Raw genomic sequence first — 10,448 nt, forward strand, 5'->3', positions numbered from 1 at the left:
ACATGGAGCAGCCTGCTGTCACCTTGCTGGCCACCCGGCGCTGTGGCTGGCCTTCAGTGTGTGGTGTGGAGCTGTTTGGCATGGCTACTCAGAAGAGGTTTATAAATGAGATGTGTAGCGTGGTGTGGGCGAGGAGGGGAAGAAGGTTATCCGAAGGCTGCTGCTGGCCAGATCTCGGCTCTCTGAAGTGATCAGCACCTCACTGTCACTGAGGCAGGGACAATGCTCTGAGAATCCCCTCTCCTTCCCCCTGGTGCCTGCCCTTTGCTGGCAGGGAATGAGCGTCATGGAGGGGAAGCTGTAGCGGTCAAGGACGGGGTGCACTCCCAGGGAATCAGGTGTCTCAAATATGTGGTCAATGTCGGAGAAGCTCACCAGAGCCTGGGTGGAGTCATAGGAGCTTTTTTCCATGTCATCGGCCCCACAGGACTGACTGTAGCTCCCCTTTTCCTGGCCCTTCTGCCTCAGCAGGCGGAGGTCATCTCTGAAGTGGGGGTTGAAAAGCAGGTAGAGCAAGGGGTTCAGGCAGGCGGGCAGGGGCAGGACCACAAGGAGGACAGATTTGATGACCTCTGGGGTGATGAGGAAGAGGTTTAGTGTGGAGGAGAAGGTGAGGAAGGCTACTGGGCAGTAGAGTAGGCAGTTGGTGAAGATCAGCCAGGCCACATGCTTGACCATGGCACAGTCCCAGACCGCGCTGAACTCCCCCTTCAGCAGGTTGCAGTAGAGTCGGATGTAGGTGGCTGTGATAGTCAGGAAACAGAGCATGTTTGTCATCACCAAGGCCACAGTGAAGCCCAGGGTGGTGGATTTCCCATCTGGGATGGGATACGGGAGGCAAAGAGGGGATGCTCCATATTCCCCGATGGAGAAGAGAGGCAGAACGGCGGCCACGGAGGACAATAACAGGCAGCAAAATGCAGCAGCCTTGATCTTGCCTAAGGAAGGTGACTTTCCATAGCTCCGCAAGCAGGAGACTGAAATGCTGCACTGCACGGCAGCCAACGTCAGAAGAAAGATGGTGGCCTCAGAGGCAAACACCGACAGGAATCCTGTCACTCTGCAGCCTGCACCCATCTCCCATCTGGCACCGTATTTGGCGAACTGGCCGTAGGTCAGGGCGTCGACGAGAGCCAGCATGCTGCAGTAAATGCCGGTCAGCATGTTGGCTCCAGCGATGGAGCCGATGATGAACTTCACTGGAGAGAGGTAGCTGGGAGAGGCAAAGACAGCCAGGATGACCAGCCCATTGCAGAGCACCGAGACCAGAACGATGACCCAGATACCGAGGCGGATGATCCAGCTCTCAAACAAATGATCGCAAGGCTTGAAGGGACCTGGAAGGAGACAAACCCCAGAGTTATACCTGAAATATTCTGCTTTGCTCTGGGGGTAGTGCTGCTCAGAGCAGTGGCCAGGTCCCAGCTTTCTCCTGGCCCCACCAGCCCCTTGAATGCTGGTGCTTACAACATTACACAGTGCCGCAAGTACGACCAGGACATCAAGGACAAGGTCTTGTCATGCAATAATCTGGGCTGATTGGGACAAAACAAACTCTAAGTTTTGCAAGGGAACAGGAACTTCTTGACTGTGGGCAGGTTGGTGGATGCCTGGTGATACCTGGGATTCCTGGTCAGGGATACCATGACCTTGTCCTCCATTCATAGGAGGGCAGCTACATCTGAGTGGGAGAAGGAGGCTCCTCACTTGTCCCCAGTTTGGCCAAAGCCCAACCATTGAGGCTTCCGATCTGCATGTCTATGAGACACTGCAGGAAGGATCGTGGGATCCTGGGGATTTAGAGAAGCTCAAAGGATGCCTGCTGTGTTCAAAGCATTTCCCTGGTGGCTCACCGGGGCTTGGCGTGCACTGAATAGTGGGGTGCAGCTTTGATTCCTCAAGGTCCAGCTGGAGGTCATCCACATCTAGGTCATCTGGGGAGAAAGCAGCAAGAAACGATGCTCAGAGAAGAATGAGCAGGGCCATCAGGGCTAGCTGGGCCAGAAGCTTTCCCCACTGCCTGTCCTCAACACAAGCCTTCCCAGACAGCTCCAGGCCACAAATTCAAAGTAGCTGCTGGTGTCCAGTTTGTCCCCTGCAGTCACTGCTGTAGAGGGAGAAGGTCTTGTAAACATTGGTGGGTTACAGTGTGGCCGACCCCTCTGTTTTTAGGTTACTCCCAATATTTGAAGTGTAAGAGCCCCAGATCCCAGAGTTTTGTGACTGCAGATCCCTCCTCCCAGCACGCTTTATTAAAAATAAAGAAATTCTCTAGCCTATGTGGTTACAGAAAACAAAGCCTTCAAATGCATCTTCTAAATGGAAGCGTTCTGGGCAGGCCTTGTCCAATGTTAGTTCATCAACAATGACTTTGGAGCTTTGTTCAAAGAGAGCTGTTAGCCTCTACTTGCAGCACAAATTCTTCATCAGCAACCACCACCACCACCACCAAACTTCCCAGAAGCAAAAAGGCAAGAGAACTCAACATTTATTGCTTTATGTCCCGTGATTTCTGTGGGACTGTTTTTAACCCTGAAGGTTCCCAGCCCTGGATTTGCTAAACAGCTGCCCATGCCTGCAGACTTTGGGGTTTATGCAATGAGGCTGCGCTGCCCTCAGCACCCAGCCAGCTGAGCCAGCTTCTCCACCACGCTGGCTGCTGCACCCAGGGCCAGGCTTGGGCTCCTTGTGGCTCAGGCAGAGAATCCCTCACTGAAGGACAAGCTGCTGGAGGAGAATGGGGCCGAGAGCCCAGCTGTTTCGATGGCCTCTAGGTGTAGGTCATCACCATGGAGAATGGCATCCTCTTGATCTAATCCGAGACGTGCTTTTTCTGCTTTGTTCCTCGCTCCTCTTCTCAAACTACGGCTGATTCACAGCGCTGGGACATGGTGAGGACAGCTGCTGTCCCACTGCACCATCCCCACCCATGGCACCAGCACGGTCCTCTGCTCCCAGTGGAGAGCTTTGGAGGGTTTTGTGGGTGGGAGGAAGGGGAAAAGACGTGTTTTTTTGCTTGCCACAGCCCAATAGCCAGGGAGCTGGCTCTGTGGCGGGGGCGTGAACTCTCCCTTGGATGGCACAGAATGATGCTGGTGCCCAGCACCTGGCAGCTCAGACACTGAAGGCGAGTTTCTACAGTGCTGAAGATACGGCTTAGCCTAAGTGGGATTTGATTGCCTAATCTGTTTAGAAATGGTGCCTCTCATGGGGTCTGTTCCCTGCCCATGTTTGAAAATATGACTGGGATTATTTGATTAAAGAATGATGACAAATAACGTGCTATCTTTAGTGCCTCCTGACAAGCATTGTGGCTTTCTTGGCTTCAGTGAGCTTTGGAAAAGAAAAAAAATCTAAAAATCTGTCTGTATAAGAGCTGAAATATTACTGCTGCTTTGGAGTCTGGCAAGAAAACACTCACAGTGGGATGGAAAAATATTTCCTCCTTGTATTTTATGGTCTTATAAATCTCCAGTGCCTTTTCCGTCCACAGCGCAGAGGCTGTGATGTGCAGTCACGATGCTCAAATCATCGCAGAGACTGGCACTTTCTGTGTCCCCCTGCCTCCCGACCCCTGGTAAAGTGTAACCACCCCTTCCCTTTTTCCTTCAAAGGGCCAGAAAGCACGACGGTTGGTTTTCAGCATAGGTTAAACAGCTGCATGGAGTGAAGGAGCGATCTTTTTTTTGTGCTTGGACTACTGAGCTAGCTGCGAATTGCAAAGCAGTCCTTGGCCAGCACAGCAGGATTCAAAGCAGAAAATGTACCTCTCTCTATTGGAAATCAGTACTTTTCCCAGCCTGGGAACTGTAGGGAGGTGGGGGGGAAAGGCTGTTGTGTTCTAGCAAAGCAGAGTGCATTGTTTTTTAAGTAGTATTTATCTGAACTTTGCTAAGGCTCCTCCTTTCTGAAGCCTTACGGAATAATCCCACGTTGCTGGCAGTGCCCTTTTTCTGGAAAATAGTTCCCGGCAGCTGTACCAAACTGATGCGAGAGGAAGAGGAGGAAAATTGCTGGAGAAAGGGTAGAACAAAAACCACTGGGCTGGATGATTCTTCTCTTATACTGTCTGTAGCCAGAGCAGTCCTCACGTGGGGTTTGCAGATAATTGCTCTCCCCCTTTGAGTTAGGGCGTGGGTGGCTGCAAGGGGCCTGGGCAGGTGCTCTTTGAAGGATTTGAGTAGCCTCCTTGAATGACAGAAGCAGGAAAAGTGTAGCTCTATGAACCCTCCAGGCTTCGCTGGATGGTTGCAAAAGGTAATTAGTCAGCTTTACAAACTAGTAGAGGTGCTGAACTGGGTAAAGCGGTGCCGTATTGTCAAGGATAACCATACAAGTGTGATCTCTTCTCGCTTTCTATAGCTTTGTTCCATTATTGCAAACAGATGCTAGTAAGTCAATACATCCGTTTCTATCCTCAAACCAGTGGTCCTGAAGTGGGGTGCTGGGACTGTGATGGAAGTTCCCCGTGGCATGTTTTGCATGTCCTCCCTCTGCAGCCAGTTTTGGGATGCCAGCAGGAGCGAGCAGCTGGGCAGTGTTAGGTGGATGTCCTATGGGAGAGGCCCTCGAGCCATCTTTGGTCTGCTGCCCAGGTTTGGGGCAAGGGGTTCCTGCTAAACACCACTGATTATGATCAAAAGAGGCATATGGCAGGCACCAAAAATTTTGGATATGCAACCTTAAGTAGCTGGCGTGGCAGGGTGACAGAGCGATGAGGCTTGCACCCTCCTTTGGGCCTTGGGTGGCCACTACTTGGATGGGAGTGGACACACTTGGGTGGTGTCCAGGGTGTTCCTGGGCATCAAGGATGCCTGGGAGGATGGGAAAGAGCTGAGCTGGCCCCAAGGTCCATGGCATCACGTGCAATCTGTGGCTGGAGTCAGGTGGTCCCTTGGGTGCTGGGCTTGGCTGAGGGAAGGGTGCTGGATGCGGGAGAGGGACATGCTGTGGGAGGTGGCATGGTCTGGCTGCTGGAGCAGGGCTCTGCCACCAGGAACACGTTTCTCATCTCCGCGCTGCTGCGCGGGACAAGTCATCTTTCATCACCCAGAGATGAGGTTCTGTTGGCTTGTTCGAGAAGGGCTCCTCAGCCCCTTGCTGGAAGCACTGGACAAGGCTGAGAGGACTTGGATGTCTGGAGGCGTGCTCCATCCCTCTCACAAGTTCTCCCACAGCATCCAAGTGCCCTGACGAGCCTGGCTGTACACTGCAGGGACAGAGCCCCGAGTTATTTTCTCTTAATGAGACCACTTTATCTCTTGCATGGAAGGAATGTTTGGGAGCTTTTTCTCGTCTCTAATGAGGAAGTGCTACAGATTCATATAAAACAGCTAAACACTGCTGGTGCCCATCAGAAAGGAAGCACTGGGAATGGAAATAAAGAAGCAATTAATTAAGTAAAAGCGCAATATCACAAACGCATCATCATCAAGAGCAGATCGTGCATTGCTGAAAAGTAAAGAGAATAATCTGCAAAAGCTGCACATAGGAAGGGAGGATGTTCTCATGCATTTCATGTTTGCACCTCTGTGGTTTGATATTTCAAGACAAACCTAGCTCTTTAACATCTGAAAATGTGAGCCTTTATGAGGTGCTAATCGCCTCATCTGGCACATCTTGGAATCAGTCAGCATTTCCCTCTGGTCCTAATATCTCATGAACACACAGATAATCCATGAGGCTGAGACTGGCTCAGAGGCCTGGGAGCCTGTGCTGGGTATTGGTCTGCTGACAGGGCCAGGGGAGAGTATCCTTTGAGATAGCAAATGCTTTGAAGTCCAGCAAGAGCAGGTCCGTAAGCAGTGCCATGGGCCCTGGCCACAAAACAGGTCTTTTCACAGATGCTGTAATGTGCTGGGCAAACATCCCAACTATATGCACAAGGACTGTTAGAGTATGGGCGTGTTAGTGATGGAAAATCTGACCTCGCTGAGAAGAAATTCCTGCAGCAATGACCGTAACTTATGGTTCCTCTGTACTGCCTGCCCAGCTTAACCACCAAGTCTACCATGTTTCCAGGCCCCACATCAGGCTGGTAGGAATCCTTTTTACATTGCTAAAGCTTATTCTTAGTCTGTGAAGGATCAGGGCTGGGCAGGAGGCATAAGGGACAGAAGGCTCGTGACTCGCTCGCTGGCTGTGTCATGAAGCGTTTGGATCCTCCTGCCTCCCGTCACTGCCGTAACACAGAGAATCCAACTGCTCTGGGTCAATACCTGCCTCCTGATACAGCCCTGCCTGCTTGGAATGCAAGAGATGATTCTGCGGAGCCTCTGGCTATGGTGAGTTGGATGCTCTTTGGGGACTCAGGCCCCTCCCCATCTCCTATGGGCACACACACGATGTGGTTTTTGCCTACAGGCATTGCAGACCTCGGAAGTGCATGTGGTCTCCGTGTTTACACAAACATATAAACCAATGAGGCATCCAAGCTGTGTCCTGAAATGTTATTTCCACTTTCCAGCAGTTACAGAGTAAGTAGAGCCTCATGTTTTTCTCCCCATTATTCTGAGATTGCTTTGCAAAGGGATCACACCACCTTTCTGCTGGGAGCTGCTGTGGTGCTTTTGAGTCTGAGGGTGCAGGAGATGTGCTTTGCACACTCTTCTGCTGGCTTAATGCAACAGATTTCCTGGTGGTCTGTGCAGAAGTGCATTTTGGAGCAAAGAACAGATGGACTCTTGAACAGAAAGAGCTGCTGATCTTTAACTCTGGAGCCACTTCTGCCCTGCACAGGCTAGCCCCTGTGCTGAGCCCATAATATTCTCCAAACATGTCCTTTTGTTTATACCCAACCCTGGTCTTTGCTGTAGTATCGGGGTATGTGTACAAAAGTAGCACAGACACAGGTTTCTTCACCTCCAGCCAGCTGCACATTCCAGTTCTTTGAGTTGATTCTCTTATTCAGACTAATTATAGGATCCATCCTCTGCCAAAGGGTCTGTACTACCTAGAAGTCTCATGACCAAGCCCATGGGCTGTCCTATGCAACCCCAGCCACCTCGGAGGCTTGAGCAGCCTCTCTCTGCAAGTCAGTGAAGCCAAAGTAGTGAGTGTGTCCACATTGTTAAGGACTGTCAGATCTTTCTGTTAGATTGTGAAGGTTTGGGTACGCCGGATCAGCTCTCTCTGCACGGCAGTGACACGAATTGAAGCCCATTGACAGCAAGTGGCTACCAGAGCTGGAGAGGGGTCAGCCTGGCTTCCCTGAGGCAGGCGTAACTGCACGGCTGGCAGTGGCACCGCTCCTGCAGGATCACATCCTCGCTCGCGGCACAGATGGATTGATCACCATTCAGCTCGGTTTACTTACAGTGGTTGTCAGCATGACCTGGAAACAATTCCATGGTCCTCTTGTGGGGATCCTCCTCCTCAGGGCTCAAGTCTTCTGCCTCCTCCCATTGGCTGGACATCTTGAAGAGGCTGCTACAGCTTCCATAGGCACAGCACTGGTAGGCATAAGGTACCTCAAGGACTCTGCAAAGGGGGAAAGCAAAACTTATAGGTATGTCATCTCCATGAGCTGGTTCTCTGTTGCTTTGCACTTTTTGCTTAATTTCCTTAAGTGACAAAAGCCAGTCTGTCAGGTGATGGTTACACTGGAGCAGGACTTTGGTCTGGTGAAGGACTCCATGTAGGACAGCGTGTGGACTCTAGACACCCCATGGTGTCTCTGCACTGCTCTCCTTTTGGTGCTTGAGACACTGTCAATAGGATGTTGTCAAACACCAGGTTTGGAAACTACACTAAAGTTCTTGAATAATTCCTAAAAACCTTTCTGCAGCTCTGCCTAGGCTGAATTAGCTGCTCCTTCCCATGCCCTCTAGCAATATGCCATGTGCATGTGGAATCTTCATTTTTTTACCCCAAGGGCACTTTTTGCTGCGCATCCTTTCTTTTGCTCAAGGTGAGAAGCTTTCTGAGTGCTTGAGCAAGAACAAGGTGCCTCTTGCTTGTTGCTGAAGACCAGAGAGGCACCTCTGAACTCCAGCTCCATGAGTGTGCCATGCAGATCTCCCAGCTCAGGCAGGAAAATCTGAGGTCTCTCAAGCACAGCAAGTTATTTTAATATGTCTGATTTCTACTTAAAAGTAGAATTGTAAGTTGTTAATTATAGTTTGTTTTACAAGGTTAATTAAACAGCAGCTGAACATCATCTGGATGAAATACCAGGCTATCAGTCAGCAGCTGTGTTTTCTTCAAAGATAGCAGACTCCTGCTTCTTTACTGGAAGTCGGGAAGACCGCTGATGAAGGCAAGGGAACCTCAGGTTTTCCAGACAATTAAGGACTTCTGACAAGATCAGTAAATATGGTGAAACTCTATATTCGAAAAATACGCTTTTGTTTTAAGTTCCCAAACATTTCTGGCCGAGTCCCGGGAGGCTATGGAAACTCTGTATACATGCTTGCTTCCTGTTATAAGCTCCAAATTAAATCCTATTATTGAAAGGTGGTAAGGAGGTACAGAGCCTCCCAGGATGTCTAAGAACTGCTTTCAGATGATTCCTCCAGACACATGCCCCAAGAATAAGACTATGTAATGGTGGTACCCCAAATCTAGGAAATGTTAATGGGACCATTGCCTGGTGTGGTTCAATGAACCTCTCCTGCTCTCTGGTACAAATCCAAACCAGCTCCACAGATGTCAGTCGAATTAATTTAGAGGAGGAATGCGCCTGGAAGTGCTGAACTTGACCTGCTCTGCACAAGGGACTGCCATCTTGGGTGTGGAAAGCCCTCCAGAAGCTTTGGGGATCCCCTGATCCCAGCAGATCCCAGCAATGATGAGTTAAAAAAGTCAGAAGAGAAAGCCCTTCAGGCACCACTGCTGAGGCAGACTGAAGTGAGAGCTCCACACTTTCCATCAGACCCGACCTATCAAGTCCAATGTTGGTGCAGTCACCTGTGAGCCCTGCAGTGCGTGTCTAAATTTAGGAAGCTCCAGCCTTGGGAACCTGTACTGGATGGGTGTATCATCCTTGGCTCCAAGGGCACTACCTGGGAGACCCAAGAAGAAGATATCTTCATCTCAGGGGAATTTGAATCATCTGGACCATGGGCCTCTCAGCCTGAGGGCAGGTGCTGTTCTGGAGACCCACCACTAAGAGACGGTCAGGAAAGTGAGACCCTGCAGCACAGCAGTGCACTCTGAGCCTTTTGCAGCCTCGTCTTGCTCAGTTTGACCCCTTCAGGCTCCTCATTAATCCAGAGCAGACAAGAAATGGCCACACAAACAGAGTTTACTGAAGGAAAGCTGGATGTCATTAGCTAGGACTGGCTTCTGGGAATGTTTTCCATTGAGCTGGGCCCTCTCCACGCTTTCTTTCCACTTATGTGTGTGTCTGGGCTGGGGGCGGCAGGCCCGGGAGCACATCACCACTCTCCCGTGGAAGACTTTAAAAGATGAGGGGCGTTAGCAGCAGATGAAGCTTCCTCAACCTATTGGCCTGAAAGGATGGAGGAAAGCATGAGATAAACAAGGGAAGCAGGAGGCTGATTGCTATAAGCAAACACAGGCTGTGCTGAGCGTCAGAAGTGAAAGAGCCATCACCAGCAGTACCTCATTTTGGGGAAGCTCTCCTTGGTGAAGGGCTCGGAGAGCGCTGGGTTGCCTTGGAGCTTCAGATGGGTCAGTCCACCCAAACCATCGAGAGGCAGCGTGACCAGCTGGTTATCAGTCAGGTCCCTGATGAAGGGGAAGCAGAGCGGGAGACCGCGGTCAGGGTTTTGCCTCTAGTGGTATCTCACCCAAGAAGACGCTTGGACAATCATGCTGTTTGCCTTGACTGCTCCCTCAGTTGTGATGCTGAAAGGGAGCCAGGTGCTGCGTGGGGACCAGGATCCTCTGGACTGATAGTGCAATCCCTGGGGAAAATGAGGGTCAGGGCTAATGGCCATGCTGAAAGCTCTGGGTGGTATCAACCTCAAGATGCAGCCTCACCACATTCCCCGTAGTAGATCAGATATGACTGCAGGTCACAGATCACAGAATCACAGAATGTCAGGGGTTGGAAGGGACCTCAAAAGATCATCTAGTCCAGCCCACCTGCATTAGATCGCGCAGGAAACCTGTCCAGGCAAGTTTTGAATGTCTCCAAAGAAGGAGACTCCACAACCTCCCTGGGCAGCCTGTTCCAGTGCTCCATCACTCTAACAGTGAAAAAGTGAAAAAGTTTTTTCTAATACTTTTATGGAACCTGTGTTCCAGCTTGTACCCATTAGTCCTTGTCCTGTCATTGGACGCCGCTGAAAAGAGCCTGGCTCCATCCTCCTGACAATCCCCCTTGACGTATTTATAAACATTTATGAGATCATCCCTCAGGCTCCTCTTCTCCAGCTGCAGAGCCCCAGCTACTTCAGCCTTTCCTCACCAGGGAGATGTCCCACTCCCTCCATCATCTCTGTGGCTGCGCTGGGTCCTAAAGTATCCAAGAGTCTTTGTGA

General features: G+C 50.7%; 1 protein-coding gene across 1 annotated transcript in view; it reads right to left on the minus strand.

Moving 5' to 3' along the window:
• Positions 1 to 99: 99 nt before the first annotated feature.
• The window catches only part of LGR6 (leucine-rich repeat containing G protein-coupled receptor 6), a gene marked incomplete at its 5' end in the record, with an annotated part of 79,712 nt that continues 69,363 nt past the window's right edge, over positions 100 to 10,448 (minus strand). The window contains 4 exons of the mRNA XM_009865021.1: positions 100 to 1,337; positions 1,854 to 1,934; positions 7,316 to 7,479; positions 9,565 to 9,690. Coding sequence (XP_009863323.1) covers positions 100 to 1,337; positions 1,854 to 1,934; positions 7,316 to 7,479; positions 9,565 to 9,690 — 1,609 coding nt within the window. The remainder of the gene's footprint in view (positions 1,338 to 1,853; positions 1,935 to 7,315; positions 7,480 to 9,564; positions 9,691 to 10,448) is intronic.

This window comes from Apaloderma vittatum, unplaced genomic scaffold (assembly GCF_000703405.1).
Source record: "Apaloderma vittatum isolate BGI_N311 unplaced genomic scaffold, ASM70340v1 scaffold16502, whole genome shotgun sequence".
In the NCBI taxonomy this organism is placed as follows: Eukaryota; Metazoa; Chordata; class Aves; order Trogoniformes; family Trogonidae; genus Apaloderma; species Apaloderma vittatum.